Here is a 17,483-nt window from a genome sequence, read left to right as displayed (position 1 = left end):
GAAGAGGAAAGTGAGGTCATGAGCCAGGTCACTAGACATAGCTCAGAGGGTGAGGAGGATAGAGACTCAGTCATGTCTCAGGAAGAAGGAAAATTGAAAAGATTCCTCTTCTCAGCAGAGGACGTGGACAGTCTCCTTCAGGCAATCTATGCCACTGAAGAAATTCCAGAGGTTCCTAAAACGACCTCTGCACAGGATAAGGTGTATAGGGGACTCAGTGAAACACAGGATAGAGTCTTCCCTCTCCACCAATCTCTAAAAGAAATAATCCTACAAGAATGGAAATATCCAGAAAGGAGACTAACCACTCAGAAAACCTGGAAACGGAAGTACCCGTTCACCCAATCAGTTGGGGAAGCTTTCTTTAAACTTCCAAAACTGGATGCGGCCCTGTCTCAGGTCACTAAACAGTCAGACCTCTCATTTGAAGATGCTGGCAGTATTAAAGATCTAATGGATCGTAGGACCGAATCACTCCTAAGAAAAGCATGGGAGGCTAACACAGCTTCTATGGCCCCAGCATTAGCTGCGACCTGTGTAGCCAGGAATGCAGACCTATGGGTAGAGAAACTGGCAGAACACCTCGGCCAGTTTACAGAGTCAGAGGAAATCTTGGGGTCTCTATCTTTGATAGGAAAAGCTGTCGCATACTTGGCAGATGCCGCTTTGGAAACTACCAAAGCTTCAGCCAAAACAGCGGCCTTGATTAACTCGTCCAGGCGAGCTATCTGGGTTAAAGCCTGGGATGGGGATGTCACATCAAAGGGAAAACTATGTGGACTCCCTTTTCAGGGTTCACTTCTGTTTGGCCAAGGATTGGATGATGTCCTAGCTAGGTCTTCAGAAAAGGGAAAGAAATTCCCTGTGAAACCTAAGAAAGATGGGTTTAAGAAGACTTTTCGAGGCCCCCAGGGGCAGAACAAGCAGAAATATAAAAGAGAACCCAATAGGCGCTGGTTTTATGGCAAAGGGAACAAAAAGAATAACTTACTCTTTCCCTCCGCCAAGGCTGAGGCTAAACAGGCCAAGTGACGCCAAGGTCAAGGTAGGGGGGAGGCTGTCCCAGTTTATACAACAGTGGAAAAATATTTCAGACAGTCCCTACATACACGAACTTATAAGGGATGGGTTCCGCCTGGAATTTGTCACCTTCCCCCCCCCCTATGATCACCCTCACGCAGCTCCCCAAGGATACCCTAAAAAGAAGGGCCCTCTTGGAGGGGGTCCAGGAATTGGCAGAGCAACTAGTAATAACACCAGTGCCAGTAGAACAGCAATACCGGGGGTTCTATTCCCACGTGTTTTTGGTTCAGAAACCATCAGGAAAATTCCGCCTGATAGTAAACCTAAAAAAACTAAACGTATTTTTAGAACAAAAGAAATTCTCCATGGAGAGTATTTACTCAGTAAGAAAGAACCTCATGAAGGAAACCTACATGACGACCATAGACCTGAAGGACGCCTATTTGCACGTGCCAATTCACGTGGACCATCAGGCCTTTTTGAGGTTTGCGGTGGTGGTAGGGGAGGAAATCTTTCATTGGCAGTTCAGGGCACTACCCTTCGGCCTAACCTCCAGCCCCAGAATCTTTACAAAGATACTGGCAGAGGCAGTAGCATTCCTACATCTTCAAGGAATATGCCTTATACCATACCTGGACGACCTACTGATCTCCGGTCAGACAGAGTCACAGGTTCAGAGGGATACCAACAGGGTGATGGAGTTTTTAGAAAGCCTAGGCTGGATTATCAATTTAGAGAAATCCTCCCTCATACCAGAACAGGTAAAAAATTTCCTGGGCTACACTATAGACTCCAGGCTTCAGACGCTCTTCCTGCCAGAGGAAAAAATAAGAAAATTAGTGTCAGGAGTAGAGAATCTGGTGAGATCCCCCAGACTTCCCAGGAGGTCAGTTATGAGAGTGCTAGGCTTAATGTCGGCATCCATACCAGCAGTAGTCTGGTCCCAATTACATGCAAGGATGCTCCATTTTTTCTTTCTGTCTTCTTGGGACAAGAAGAAGGAATCCCTGGATCAGGAGATTGTACTCACCCCTCAGGTCCTGTCATCCCTAGAGTGGTGGACCAGTCACCAAAACCTAAGGGAAGGTCGACCTTGGGCACAATGGGATCCGGTAAAATTGACTACGGATGCCAGCACATGGGGGTGGGGTGCCCACTTGGGAAAGAAAAAGGCCCAAGGAAGATGGTGCCACCTCCTGGCTCATCAATCTTCCAATACCAGGGAGCTCAGAGCAGTGGGAGAAGCTCTGAAGGCCTTCCAGCAAGATGTCACAGACAGGGAGGTCCAGGTGAGCTCAGACAACGCTACAGTAGTAGCCTACCTGAATCACCAAGGCGGTACCAGATCCGGTCCCCTATTGGAACTAACCATGAAAATCCTGGGTTGGGCAGAGAAGAATGTCACCTCCATCTCAGCCATACATATAAAGGGGACAGACAACATAGAAGCGGACTTCCTCAGTCGCCAACAATTAAGACAGGGAGAATGGGAATTGAGTCCCGAGGTCTTTCAGGCCTTAGTTCTTCAGTTTGGCGAACCAGACATAGATCTGTTCGCGAACCGGAAGAACAGGAAAGTGAACAGGTACTTCTCAGCCTCGGTAGAAAGGGATTCCGAGGGCCTGGATGCGCTGTCCCAGAACTGGCACTTCAGAATGGCCTACGCTTTCCCACCCCTGGCGCTAATTCCGCGGGTACTTCAGAAAGTCAGCAAGTCCCCAGGTCAGGTCCTCCTTATTGCCCCATGGTGGCCAAGGAGGACATGGTTTGCGAACCTGAGGTTCATGTCAGTAGCAGAGCCTCTGAGACTCCCAGCCAGGACAGATCTTCTCAGACAAGGTCCAGTGTTTCACTCGAGACCAGAGTTCTTTCAGCTAACAGCCTGGTTAGTGAGCGCCAGATTCTGAAACAAAAAGGTTGTTCAGAAAGGGTGATTGATACTCTCCTTACAAGTAGAAAACCGGTCACCAGACAGATCTACTCAAAGATATGGAGAACTTTCCAGACCTGGAGTAGAAAAAGACAAAAGTCTTCCCAGTCGGTTCCGGTTATCCTGGATTTTCTCCAGGATGGAGCAGACGCCGGGCTTAAGGTTAGCACCCTGCGAGTACAGGTAGCGGCCCTCTCGGTGTACCTGGATAAAAGATTAGCGAAGGACGACCTAGTTAAGAGGTTCTTACTAGCTAGGGAAAGAATGTCCCCCGTCCTTAAAAGCTTCTGTCCACCATGGGACCTTACTAGGGTATTAGAGTCATTATCTATGCCCCCTTTTGAACCTTTAGAGAAAGTTTCCCTTAGGTTCCTTACGTTAAAATTAACTTTTTTGTTGGCTATTACTACAGCCAGGAGGGTAGGAGATCTGCAAGCTCTGTCTATGAAAGAGCCTTTTCTTAGGGTGCAACCAGACAGGGTCACTCTTAGGGCAGATCCCTTATACCTACCTAAAGTAGCATCCTTACTCAACAGGACGCAAGAAATGATATTGCCGTCCTTTTGTTCAGAACCAAAGAACGAGAAGGAGTTTAAGTTCCACTGTTTGGACGTAAGAAGATGTCTTCTTATATATTTAGATAGAACCAAAAGTTTTAGGAAATCTAACCATCTCCTAATCCTCTATGGTGGGGTCAGGAAGGGATTACAGGCCTCAAGGCCATCAGTCTCCAAATGGATTAGAGAAGCTATTACAGAGGCTTATCAGTGTGCAGGAGAACCAGCTCCACTTAATATCAAAGCTCATTCAACCAGATCTCTGGCGACATCTTGGGCGGAGAGAGCAGGTGCCTCCTGGGACCAGATCCGTACTGCGGCTACCTGGTCAAGTCATCACACCTTCCTGAAACACTACCGTGTAGAATTGTTGTCACAGCAAGACCTGGCTTTCGGTCGGAAGGTCCTCCAAGCTGTGGTCCCACCCTGAGGTAGGCCTGAGGTCCTTTTATATCCTCTCTGGTGGTGTGCCGTCCTGGAAGGCGTAGGAGAAAACCTACGTTAGATCTACCGGTAACGGTATTTCTACGAGCCTTCCAGGACGGCAGGCCTACTACCCACCCTATGTGAAGAAAGGTAAGCTATATGCTAAAGGGTAAGTACCGATGGGGTGCCCCTTGTGAACCAGTTCAAGATTACTTTTTTTAAATACTGAGGAGCAAGGGGAGGGGTGGGAACTTATAACAAACTTGTCAATTGATTGTGTTTCCTGTGGGAGGAGCCCTTATCTCTCTGGTGTGCCGTCCTGGAAGGCTCGTGGAAATACCGTTACCGGTAGATCTAACGTAGGTTTTTCCACTTGTGCAACTTGTTCTGTGACTTGGGAATGCAAAGTCGCATGGCAAGTCATACCCCATGATTTCCAATAAGTAGCGTTTATATCTGTGTGACTTAAAGTTGTCCCTGTACTACTTTGGTTCGACTTTGATGCGACTTGAGGTCCATAGACCTCAGGAATACACAGGCATTGCTTCAAGTCACATCAAAATCACGTGACTTTCAGGTCGCAATAGTGGAAACCTAGGCTTAGTGTGTGTGTGAGAAAATAAGGTCTTTGTGGGGCAGTTATGCTGTTTCCTCTTTGCTCAGAAATGTGCTTGTACATAATGTTGCTTAGCTTTTGGGGGAAATAAAGAAGAAATCTCCTTTAAAAACCTTTCTAATACTTTAAGCTTAGGGATCTATTTGTAAAACATTTTGTTGTTTGAATGTCATAAGTATTTGCCAACCCTACTCAAATTTTCCCTGTATTTTCTTTTAATACCATTATTTCTTAGGATCGTCAACTACATCTAGTGGGCAAATGCGGTACTTTTCATGACTTGAGGTATTTCAAGAGAATACACTGCGTTGTGGCCACTAGATGGGGCTCACAATCATATCAAATTATACTACTGGAGAAAATGCAGGGAACATTTTTTGCAGCCTGAATGAATGCTTGTGACATTCATCCAACAGATGCATTAAAAATTAGACCCCTTTGTGTTCAGGAACTGCATGAGTCGCTTTGCTATAGATACTAAGGGAGCGGTGATACCAATGTATTAGTTGCTATGAGTTCCTTTGTTATTAGATAAGACACTCTGGGTCTTTTAGATTAAACACTGCATGTTTTCAGAGAAACAATGGCTTCTGCGTGAGATGCATTCATCTTTATTCAGTCTGTATTAAATGCTCAATGGCTTGTATAGAGAAATCAAATGGATGCATGGCAGAAGCAAGCACACATTTAAATACTGCTGCATATCATCCAGCTCAGAATGCAAGCTCTGCGTTCCAGAGTCTTCAGAAATGCTTCAAAGATGTTAACAAACAACAATCCTTTCCCTCTTCCTGAGTTATGTGGTTTGATATTTAAAAAGTTATAAAACATTTGAAAAAATCCTGTTTGTTGTAAACAGATTTAACGTTTGTCTCCAGACTTCTTGTTCTTCTGGGGAACAGTATTTTTCGTTACCACAACTTTAGTGGCTCTTATGAAAAAGGAAAACTCTGCAGGAAGAGCTAATAGGGAAGAGACAGAGAGCGTGACAGAAGCGTACGGTCTGCTGGCCAATATAATCAAGATGCCTGCCGTCCTTAAATTTTGCCTCATGATTCTGACAGCAAAGGTGAGTGAACTGTGTGCCTTACCAGTATGTACAATGTTAGCAATCATTTTAATATCTCCATCATTTCTTGACTTGCATATGTAAAAAATAATCCTTTTCATAACAAACTCTATCTCAGCTATTCAGAGGAAGCTTTGTATTCATTCATAGAATATAAAGCTTCCTCTGAATGGCTGAGCAGCACTTAGACTGTCTCTATTGTGTTCCACCTGTAGGAAATAGAAGGTGCTATATTGTATGTAGCTTAGGCTACATACACTTTATACAGTGTTCCTAGCTGCTGCAACTGATGGCAAGTTAAATAATTTGTTTAGACCAGCTTGGATGAAACAAACTGTTTTATATGTTAAATGAAACCTGGAGATCAGTTTAACTACTTCGTAAAGGATGCAGACACTGCAACTTTCCTCATTAGATGATTGCAAATGCATCAGCTAATAATACTCAACAGACACTCCCAAGTGCTCTCATTGGCTAGTGCTATTACAAGAAATACATCCCCCAAAGATTAAAGGGCCTCATAAACTGGCGTTTCTCGACCGCATTGGCTTTTGTGGTCGTTGTACATGCAAAACTGTGGTAAGCAATGAAAAGAGAGAGATCATTTTATATTGGAACCAAGAACAAAAGAATAGAGGCGAAACAGTTTATCTTGTGTGATTCTGAGGGGGTGGCCTATATGTTACAATGTCCCTGTGGCTTCCAGTGTGATGACGTTGCTGACCCGAAACATGTAGGATGGAGCTACACAGACCCAGGAGAGAGTATTTGAGCTTACGCTTTTCCCTTGTTGCAATTCGGCTGTATTTTGAACAGAGAGACCTGAGGGGAGGTGGTGGCGCAGTACTTGTGATGAGCTTGTTATTTCATTTATACGTGAGTGAGTGCAAATATTTTAAATAAAGCCATGTTTTTATTTTTGTTTTGTCCTGCACTATGAGGCTGTCATGTTTTAAGTAATGGTGCGATTGCTGAATAACCACTCCACTGAAGTGTTTACCCGCAGCCATTGATTGGTATAAAATAAGGCTTCTGTTACCCAAAATACTGGGGCTCTTTAATGAAGCAAGCATATGCCCTCGGGGGTCTCTGTGGTGGCGTTTTGCACGGAAGACTTTCATATCGCCCTACTTGATTATTTTTATTGGACATTTCAGTTGCCCCACACAGCGGTGATGAGATTCACAGGCACTATTCATTTGAAACTGGTGGGATAATTTAATAATGTTTTATTTGGATTCATATGCGCAGTTGTATTATATACTGTATTTTTTTGGCGTATAACACTCCCTTTTTTACCCTGAAAATAGAGGGTAAACTGTGCCTGCGTGTTATACGCAGGGGGCCGTGGAAAGTTTTATTCCTGAAACTTCTCTCTTATATTTGTGTACATATCTGCATTTTACCAAATTTATTTTGTCATTTGATCTAAATTCATAGTGCAGCACTTTGGTTCACTTTGGGCATTCACAGAACTGGTCTTTTTACACTTTAACAGTGTATTCTGTTCTGTAAATAGAGGTGGAGCAGTTGAATGGCAGGTCTCCTCCGCCATTCACAAAACACAATGCATTGTGGGTAGGGGTGTAACGGATCAAAAAACTCACGGATCGGATCGATCCTCGGATCAGGAGTCACGGATCGGATCATTTTCGGATCAGCGCAAAAAAAAAAAAATGTGTGTGTAATATATATATATATATATATATATATATATATATATACACATACATATACATATATACATATATACATACACACACACACACACACACACATACATTTCACGGGTGGATTAAAGAGGAAGCAGGTGAGGCTGTTTGGGACTTGTTAAAAGTACAATCTTGATGTTTTTACAGCTCTATATATATATATATATATATATATATAATTATATATAGCTGTAAAAACATCAAGATTGTACTTTTAACAAGTCCCAAACAGCCTCACCTGCTTCCTCTTTAATCCACCCGTGAAATGTGCCCTCCTCCCCCCCCTCCTCTCACACTAGTGCTTCTCTGCTACTATTCCCTCTCCATGTCGGCTTGCCAGAGCCCAGTGCACAGCGTGACACGCCTCCCCGGGGAGGCGGGGAGGCGTGTCACGCTGGGCTCTGGCAAGCAGACTGGGTGGAGCAAGATCGCTCCGGAGCTAGGCCGAAGCCGGGGACTTTCCTAGGCCTAGGCTCCGGAGCGCTCCGCGGATCGCGGGGTGTGCCGATCCGAACGGGGTGGCCCGTTCGGATCACGGATCGGTGACGATCCGTTACACCCCTAATTGTGGGACTGTAGTAAGATGAATTCTGTGAATGGTGGAGAGAGCAGAAGAGGCTAAGTGGTGGTATTTTTCTCTGTAGCAGGGGCTACAGTTCACTTTACCACTGGTTCACACTGGTGCGTTTTGACATGTGATTTGACATATCAAATCGGCGGCATTTGCCGGCAATGGCACCGTCCTAAGTGGTATGACGCCGCATTTGGGGCGCTGCACCAATTTCAAAAAGTAGTTTCTGTGCGATTTTGGGACATGATTTACATTGACATCTGTGCAGAAACGATGGATGTACATCGGGGGACATTTTATTTATTTATTTTCAGTAATGGTCTTTTGTGTTTTTATTTACTAATATTTTTTGGGTAAATGATTCATATGGGGGGAGGTAGGATCTGAGGGGCTTCCAGATTTCCCCCCACAACCATCAGGCCAGTGCTGTGGGAAAGAGGCCCCTTGTCTTCATCAACATGGGAACAAAGTGCTTTGCCGGGGAGGGCCTCCTCCATGGCAAGGTACCCCACATGTTGGGCATGTGGCCTAGTATGGATCAGTGGGGGGGGGGGGAGCGTCCGCATGCCCCTCCCTCCCTTCCTTCCTGGCCTGCATACTCTGTTAAGGAGCTGGTATGGATTTAGGGGAGACCTCACATCTTTTAATTTTTTTGCATAAACATGACAAAGGACGACGCCAGAAAACAGCTGCTGAAGATGGTGTCCAATAGCTGTAAAAAAGACCTTGCGGGCGGCTTAAGCAAAAGCAGACATCTGCAGATAATAGGATACACACCATTACACATAACCTTTACACATAAGGGGCAATGTTTTTTTTAGATAAGGATAAAACAGACATGCAGTATCTTGGAGAGCAGGTCACATTGATGTTTTGTTCAAATGCAAAAAGTTGTCCAAGCACTTGCGGTGCTAAATGTCAGCAGAGTTACAGCCCGTGGGGTAGAAAAAGACTTAAATCAGCCAATTGCTCATTTTGGCATGTGCATTTGCATTAATGGAATAATTGCGCTGGAGATTTTTTTTTTTAAACAGAAAAAAAATGTAGACCGGTGAGAATTTCCACCTTGTCAAGACAGACATACAGCATTATTTATCACTTTTTTGCACACCTGCAGCCCTCTTTGCTTCTCACCCACAACAGGTTGAACTTGGAGAGGAGGGGGGGTGTTGGTGGTGTTTGGGGGGTTAGATGAGCCCAGGAAACCTATGACCTATTGGGTATGGCTTACCACCACTTTTGGGAGCTGGCCATGTGTAAATGTAGGGCCCCCTACCCTACATGCTCATACTCCCCTTTGGTGCAATAACCAGCTTCCTGAACTTCTGATAATCCCAGACTGCTCCCTCTGGGCATTATTTTTTTATACCATGTGCTCTACATTCCAAATTGTATGTTTTTCCACTATCTTCAATTGAGAAATGCCCCAACCATTTTTTTTTTGTATTCTTTTATTTTACAGTCAAGGAAATTAACATAATGCAACAAAACACCACCAGAACCAGCATTGCCAAAAAACATATTCGTACATAACATCCAATCATGGGTTAGGGAAGTCAATCTTACCCTTCTGTATAAGAAGCTCATTTATGTCTATAAGAGCTGCCCCACCAAATATAATAAAACATGGGATTGGTCATTGGAACATTCTGCTACCTGCACCTGAAATTGTCTTTTTATCAGGAGGCCTCAGTTAATTCATTGTTTTCCTGAACCCTGGTCAACGGGGGCTACAACTCAAATTTGGGGCTGCAGTATATGTAGACCTTGCTAGTCTCTGGGTACTGTTTATGGGTTCTTGTGTACCAATGCACTTCCTCGCCTTGTATACCTTTTTGACTGCTTATACCTATCCCTTCCTATTGCTCTTTGACACGCTATATGAATAGTTAAGTTCAGTGTTGTGGTCTAACTTTTGAAGGGCTTGTAACTTCAGTAAAGACTGTGGTTGTTTCAATTTGAAAAAAAAAATGTTTTTTTTTTTCTTGGCCAAATAGGTTCCCTGTTTCATATAGGGTCCATGCACACTGATTTGAAGAACTCCAAGGGAAAAAACATTTCTCTGATCGTCCATGGACGGACGCAGCCTCTTAATTCTTGACAGGTGGGTTATGGTCCCTGTTTACAGGAGAGGACTAGGCAGAAACATGTTGGATATTCATATACATGTCATTTAACAGAGTTGAACAGCCCCACCCAGGACATAACCCACCTCCCTGCAGCATGCAGTCTGTTTCATTCTGCCTAGCAAAGAAGAAGGACGTATGGCTCCCTTTGGGCCCAGCGCCCTGAGGAAAAGTTTTTATTTTATTTTGTCTTTTTGACTTCTGTCGGCTGAGAGACAGGCTGGATATTATAGATCCTTGTAGTCTTCTCAGTCCGGCCAGCGAGCGTAAGCACACCTTTGCAAAGAGGTTGGGTCTGCCACGACATGCCCCATGACTCCTGGGATGGCCAGTGAGCTTTGCTCCGAGGTCCGCTCATGACTGGGCTGTGGTGTTGCCCCACTCACAGTGGACCGGGCCGACGGCTACCTCCATTGCGGTTGTACGCCTGTCTGGAATGCGTCCAGTGAAGTCGTCGCGTGGACGGGTAAGTACAGTCCCTCCCTCTTAGGTGGGGTGGTACGGCTGAGCATTCCTGGGGTTTGGGTATCCTCCCTTCCCTGCTCCCTTTTTCCCTCTGCTGTTTCATTGCTGTCGGGGTTGGCACCTTGTTGAGGGACTGTGCGCTGGCCTCGTGGGTAAACCCAGCATGAAGGCCTGCCCCCGCCCGACTTATGGGTGGGGGGACGGCTTTGCAGGTTCACGACTCGGTGGACCTCTCTGCTCTCCTATCAATGGGTCTGCGAGGTACTCTCTTCGGGGTACAAGATAGAGTTTCTTTCCTATCCCCCGAACAGATTCTTTCCCTCAGATCTCCCTCTCCTCCTGCCGGCTCGTCGGGCTGCCCTGTTGGGGGCAGTAAAGGACTTGCTAAGTTGCGGAGTAATTTTACCCGTTTCGCAGGATGAGAGGTTTCAGGGATTTTATTCAAATCTGTTTGTGGTCCCGAAGAAGGGCGGGGTCTGTCCGATCCTGGACCCTGGACCTCAAGGCTCTGAATGCCTTTGTGAAAGTAAGAAAGTTCCGCATGGAATCAATTCGCTCAGTGGTAGGTGCGCTCCACCCAGGGGACTTTCTGGCGTCCTTGGACATCAAGGACGCATACTTGCATGTCCCAATCTGCGCAAGTTACCAGAGGTTTCTGCGTTTTGGCCTGGCGTCGGCACCAAGAGTTTTTACCAAGGTGCTTGCACCAATCCTAGCTTTTGCTGAGACAGCGAGACATTGCCATCGTGGGCTACTTAGACTATTTTCTTCTGAGAGCAGCTTCTGGCTCAGAATTAAGGACATGTCTATAACCAGCCAGAACCTCCAAGAATTTGGGTGGGTGTTGAACATTCAGAAGTCGGTCCTGGTTCCGACTCAGCATTTAGAATATCTGTGGTTGATTCTGGACTCCTCGGAAGCGAGGGTCTTTCTATCCCTGGAAAAATTGCAGACGTTCCAGTCTGCAGTGAGAGTTTTGGCGTCCCGCAAATGGTCGTCCCTTCGATTTTTTTTTTGCATGCAAGTTCTGGGCCTCATGGTGGCCTCGTTGGAGGCTGTATTGTATGCCCAGTTCCACACTCGAGTACTACAGAGGGAGATCCTGTCCAAGTAGAACAAATCTCCATTGTCGCTGGATCGTCAGATTCAGGCAGCCACCTGGTCAGGGCCTCTTTGAATTGGTGGCTGAGATCCCCGGCTCTTCGGTCAGGGAAGTCTTTTCTCCCCTTTCAGTGGCTGATGGTTACAACTGACGCCAGCCTCACGGGCTGGGGGGGTCCAGTCGACCCAGGATCGTTGGACTCTAGAAGAATCCCGTCTACCGATCAATGTCTTGGAACTTCGGCCGATTAGGCTATGCCTCTCCTTGTGGTTAAGGAGGTTGCAAGGCCGCCCGATCAAGATCCAGTCGGACAACGCCGCGGCGGTGGCTTATATCAACCATCAGGGGGGGAACTCGGAGCTTGGCAGCAGCGACATGGTCATTGTATCCGGAGGTGTTTCAACTCCTTTGCAGGAGATGGGGAACACCGGATATGGATCTCCTGGTCTCTCGTCTCAACCTTAAGGTGTCGAGGTTCGTGGCCAGGTCCAGGCGCGTTGGTAGCCCCGTGGGGTCAGTATCGATTAATTTATGCCTTTCCCCCATTGAAGTTGCTTCCCCGGCTGCTCCGCATAGTGGAGGCCGAGGGGATCCCGATGATTCTAATTGCCCCGGATTGACCCCGGCGTCCTTGGTACGCCGATCTCGTGCGCCTAGTGGCGGATGCGCCTTGGCGGCTACCAATGCGGGAGGACCTTCTGTCTCAAGGTCCTATACTCCATCCTGCTTTACAGTCGCTGGCTTTAACAGCATGGCTATTGAAAGGCAGGTTCTAAGGGACCGAGGTGTTTCCGACTCTGTCATTCCTACTATGTTGAGGGCACGCAAATCTTCTTCTAGGAAGATTTACCATCGCACCTGGAAGGCCTACATCTCTGTGCGAGGAGATTGGTTGGCGTCCACAGACGTATTCGGTGTCCAGGATCCTGCTGTTTTTACAGTGCAGTGTGGATCAGAAGCTTGCCTTAAGCACCATTAAGGGTCAGATCTCAGCCTTGGCTGTGTTCTTTCAGCGGCCCATTCTCTGGTAGGTACCTTTTTGTGTAGGGGGTTTGTCATGTACTTCCCCGTCTTAGACCACCTCTTTCCCCATGGGATTTGAATCTGGTGCTCTCGGTTCTTCAGAAACCTCCCTTCGAGGACATCGGAGAGATTGCTCTTTTGACGCTTTCTCAGAAGGTGGCCTTTTTGGTGGCCATTATGTCTGTCAGAAGGGTTTCTGAGTTGGCGGCCTTGTCCTGCAAGTCACCATACTTGGTCCTCCATAAGGATAAGGTGGTGTTACGCCCGCGACCTTCCTTTCTTCCGAAGGTGGTTTCGTCTTTTCACCTTAACGAGGATATTGCGCTCTGCGGGTGTACCTGTCAGCTACGGCTCCGTTTCGGAGGTCTGACTCACTTTTTTGTGTCGGTATCCGGTCCACAAAAGGGCCTGGCGATCTCGTCAGCCACCATTTCTCGTGGATCAGACAGACTATCATACAGTCCTATGCTCTTAGGGGGCGGGCGCCCCCCTTTCCGATCACGACACATTCAACCAGGGCAATTGGTGCTTCCTGGGCTGTCCGACACCAAGCGTCTGTCTTTTTTTTAAACCTATTGTGCATGGACTCTTACTAGAGTATAAGGGATAAAATATGATTATATATAATTGTATTTCTGTTTCTCATTTAGTGCAAGCTTAGGGAATCATTGGCCAACAGTACTCAGAAGTTCGTAACACGGGACATTTATATTGCTCAAGCACAGATTTGCAATAAATCCTATTAATACTCTACACTCTCAACATCCCTATCTATTAAATGCAGTTTACTTTTTGGGCTTGGGCAAAATATCTTGTATAGTCTGCTTATTTTATTTACTGAGCAATTTAAAAAACAGAACAATGAAAATCTACTTATAGTTTTCACCATCTTCCTTTAAATGCCGGATGTGTTTGCTTGCCTCCTTGTACAACCAGGCGATTGTTTGATTAACTAATAAGCTACTTGGAGTATTCCGGTGCCCGCCATTCTAAAATGTAGTCTAACTAGAAGTGTGAAGGGATTAGGAAGACTTTTCATTATAATATGTTGTACTGTATAACACCTAATCATTTATCCAGCCACAAATAAATGATACTTTGGCAAAATAACATAAAAATCAGACAATCTACAGTGAGAGGAGTTGAATTTGTGGTCACAATCTGAAGATCACATTTTAAAGTCACATTTGAGAAAACCCAGCTATCTGTTTGTTATATATAACTACCGGTATTTAATTTTAATTAAAAAAATATTTCTGGCCTAGCTGTTTTAGGAGAAAGTGTCATGGCAGACTGCAAGTATTTCACTGTGATTTCTCCCAATAGAGAAGCTGGGCACTGTCTAAATCCAGTTCTCCTTGACATACTATGCCTTTGTTAGGACACACAGGCCCGGATTCACAGAAAGCGGGCGCACATTACGCCACAGTAGCGCATCTCAATGTGCGCTACGCCGACGCAGCGCAGAGAGGCAATTCAATTCAGGAAGCCAGTGCTCCCAAAGCTGCGTCGCGGTGGCGAAGATTTTGAAGGCGCAGGCCGGTGTAACTGGAAGTGGGCTTGCCCCATGCTAAGCAATGCAAATGAGGCATGACCCCATGCAAATGATGGTTGGAGAGCCAGACAAGTACGTTGAACAAACTGCGCATGCGTCGTGTCATGGACGCATCCCCATGCGCATTCTCATAACCACGTCGAAACAACTACCTAAGATACGGCGGATCACTGCCTACGCCATTAACGTAATCTACGCCCATCCAGACACACGTCCAACGTAAAATACGCCGGCTTGTGTTCCCTGATGCAGACCTTTACATGTCTGCTGCTGAGTTACACCTCCTTTATGGGGCTTAACTTTACGCCGGACGTACAACTTACGCGCACCAGTCGTAGCCTGCGTCGGACGCACTTACGTTTGTGAATCGCCGTATTTTCCTCATTTGAATGCCTGATCAATGGGAGCGCCACCATGCGTCCAGCCTAAATATACGCCCACGCTACGCCGGCGTAGGCAAGTTACGTCGGCGGGATGAAGCCTATTTTTAGGCGTATCTTAATTTGTGGGTCCGGCGCACAGATACGACGGCGCATATTTACACTTACGTGGCGTATCTGGAGATACGTCAGCGCAAGTGCTTTGTGAATCGGGGCCATAGTGTTTAAAGGGGTTGTAAAGGTACATGTTTTTTCACCTTAATGCATTAAGGTGAAACCACATCTGAGCATTAGCGGCGCCTCCGTGCCCCCGTTTACTTACCTGACCCCTTTGAAAGTCCCATGCCGTGAATGCGCTGGCTTCTCGGTCGGCTTCTCGGCTCATTCATTGGTTGATTGAAAGCAGCACAGCCATTGGCTCACAATCATATCCAATGACGCAGCACGCCGAAGGGCGGGGCCGAGTGATGCAGTGAGCGGCTATAGCCACCGGCTGTATCATGGGAGCGCACCCACAAGAACTTAGCACCATACGAGAGAGCTCGCATGAAGGTGGAAAGTTCTTGCGGAGGGGAGCCGAAACAGCCGCAGAGGGACCCCAGAAGACCAGGTTGGGGGCCACTCTGAGCTGCACAGTAAAGGTAAGTATAAGGCCCCTTTCACAAGGATGGACCGTTCAGGTCCGCCTCTCAGTTTTGATGGCGGACCTGAACAGCCGCTCCATGCATCTCTATGGAGTGTCGGATGTCAGCGGAGACATTTCCGCTGACATCCGATCCGTTAAAAATAGACGTAGGGGGATACGTCCCCATCCGTCCATGGCGGATCAGATCGGGTAGGATCTGATGAAAACATGCTGTCCATTTCATCAGATCTCTCCATAGGAGACAGCGGCGCCTGACAAGCCCCTCCCCGCTCAGTGAGCAGAGAGGAGCTTGTCATCCGTCGGCTCAGTGGAGATCTGCAGACAGATCTCCCGCTAAGCTGGTGGGAGCAGGCGGACTCTGTAGAGACGGAGTCCGCCTAGTGTGAAAGGAGCCTAACATGTTTGTTATTTTAAAAATAAAATTCTCTTTAGTGTTCCTTTTACATCTAGTGTACAGCTGATGAAATGGAATCTGCCTGCCCATTACAGACTGGGATAATTATGACAAACATAGCCCTCCAGACCTTCCATAAACAAAGTGAATTTAGGCAGGCCATAGACAATACGATTTTCTTTTCTGCAACCTAGGGTTGCAGGAAAGTAAATCGCTTGATTCCCCCATCAAAACAGTCAGCGTAGATGGGGGAATTCCTTCCGTGGAGATATTGTGTTCTCCTGGCATTGGGGACAGGGAGCCTTCCCTGCCAGGAGCACACAGTGAGGGGGATGTACTATAACTGGAAGAGTATAGTAACATAGTGTGCATAGTAACCAATTTTAGTATCTAGTTTTTATTGTCAAAGCTGAATTGAAGAAGCTGCAGTTAGAAGCTGATTGGTTACTAATCGCAGCTGCACCAGATTCTGTCTGCTCCAGGTTTAGTAAACCTCCCCCAGTGGTTATTTTTTTTATTTTTTTTTTATTATTTTTTTAGCTTACTATAAGACCCCTTTCACACTGGGTCACTTTGCAGGTGCTATAACACTAAAAATAGTGCCTACAAAGCGACCTGAAACAGCCGCTACTGTCTCTCCGGTGTGAAAGCCCCGAGGGCTTTCACACTGGAGCGGTGCGCTAGCAGGACGGTAAAAAAAGTCCTGCTAGCAGCATCTTTGGAGCGGTGTGTATACCGCTCCTGTCCATTGAAATCAATGGGGCACAGCGGCTATACTGCCGGCAAAGCGCCTCTGCAGGTGGTTTTAACCCTTTCTCGGCCGCTAGTGGGAAGGTAAAAGTGACCCGCTAGCGGCCGAACAGTGCCGCGAAATTGACAGTAAAGCGTCGCAAAAAATAGCTGCACTTTACCGCCGCTCCCGTGGGAAAGGGGCCTAAAAATCTGACATGTTGGTTATACCCAAGTTGATTGATGGATCGACTTGGGTAAAATCAGCTTGCGCATAAATGGATTGAATCCGTCTATGGCCAGCTTAAGAATTTTTCCTTCAAGTTTACAAAGAAGAGCATCAAAAAGGGGAGCTGCAATTTTTTTTTTTTTTAAGTTATGTTATGTGAATGGGAACATGTAACAAATATAAAATTTGGTATTATCCCAATTCGGCTGCAAAAGTAGAAATACACTTTAGGTTTGTTTTATATTCTAGCTGGCTTTGTAAGTCAGTGCAGTCAAGAGGGGAGATGCAGCAAAACACCAGTTTTATACAGAAGGGTTACCAGGTAGTTTATTGCTTGATTTGCAGACTAAGGTTGGCCAATGTTTTTTTTTTTTTTGTATATCAAGTACAGCTATCTTCTAAGGCACTGTTCATATATCATGTAGTAGGAACACTTGTTCCCACTTGTGATTCTTAAAAGCACGATTGACACACTTTTCCACATGTCACGTATTGGCCAAGTCCATTCATTTGAACGGGCTGCCCTATGCGCGTTTGTTGCACCAAAGAAGTTAAGGGACCAGTTTGTGCATTTTGCTGCGATTTGAAATGGTGGGCAGAATCGCACCAATTATGTCCCTGATTCCTAATCACCCAAATGTGAATGGGGCTTAAGCCAGTTTTTCTCAACCAAGCTGCAGTCTGGGCTCCCCTAGGGAGCTGCAAGCACAGGACGCAGCTTCTGAATTGGCATTATGGGCTACCATGGTGCGAGTTTGCTGGCCACCAGTGCCACAACAGCCAGTGATGCTTTAGGGCAGGCAACATGGCATCATTCATTGCCATGGTGTTAGCAGCTGGCTTGTCTGCACCATGGTAATGCATAACTCTGCTTCAAAGTAGGCAGCATGCAGAGCCACCCCCTTGTACTCGGGAGAAGGCAGAAGTCGG

The 17,483-nt window shown here is 46.4% G+C and overlaps 1 protein-coding gene across 2 annotated transcripts in view; it reads left to right on the top strand.

Moving 5' to 3' along the window:
- SLC33A1 (solute carrier family 33 member 1) overlaps positions 1 to 17,483 on the top strand; it is a 41,552-nt gene that overhangs the window by 9,426 nt on the left and 14,643 nt on the right. For both annotated transcript variants that reach the window (XM_040349228.1, XM_040349227.1), the window contains exon 3: positions 5,431 to 5,621. In XM_040349228.1, coding sequence (XP_040205162.1) covers positions 5,431 to 5,621 — 191 coding nt within the window. The remainder of the gene's footprint in view (positions 1 to 5,430; positions 5,622 to 17,483) is intronic.

Source organism: Rana temporaria, chromosome 4, assembly GCF_905171775.1.
Source record: "Rana temporaria chromosome 4, aRanTem1.1, whole genome shotgun sequence".
Classification (NCBI taxonomy): Eukaryota; Metazoa; Chordata; class Amphibia; order Anura; family Ranidae; genus Rana; species Rana temporaria.
This window is presented reverse-complemented; position numbering and strand designations above follow the sequence as displayed.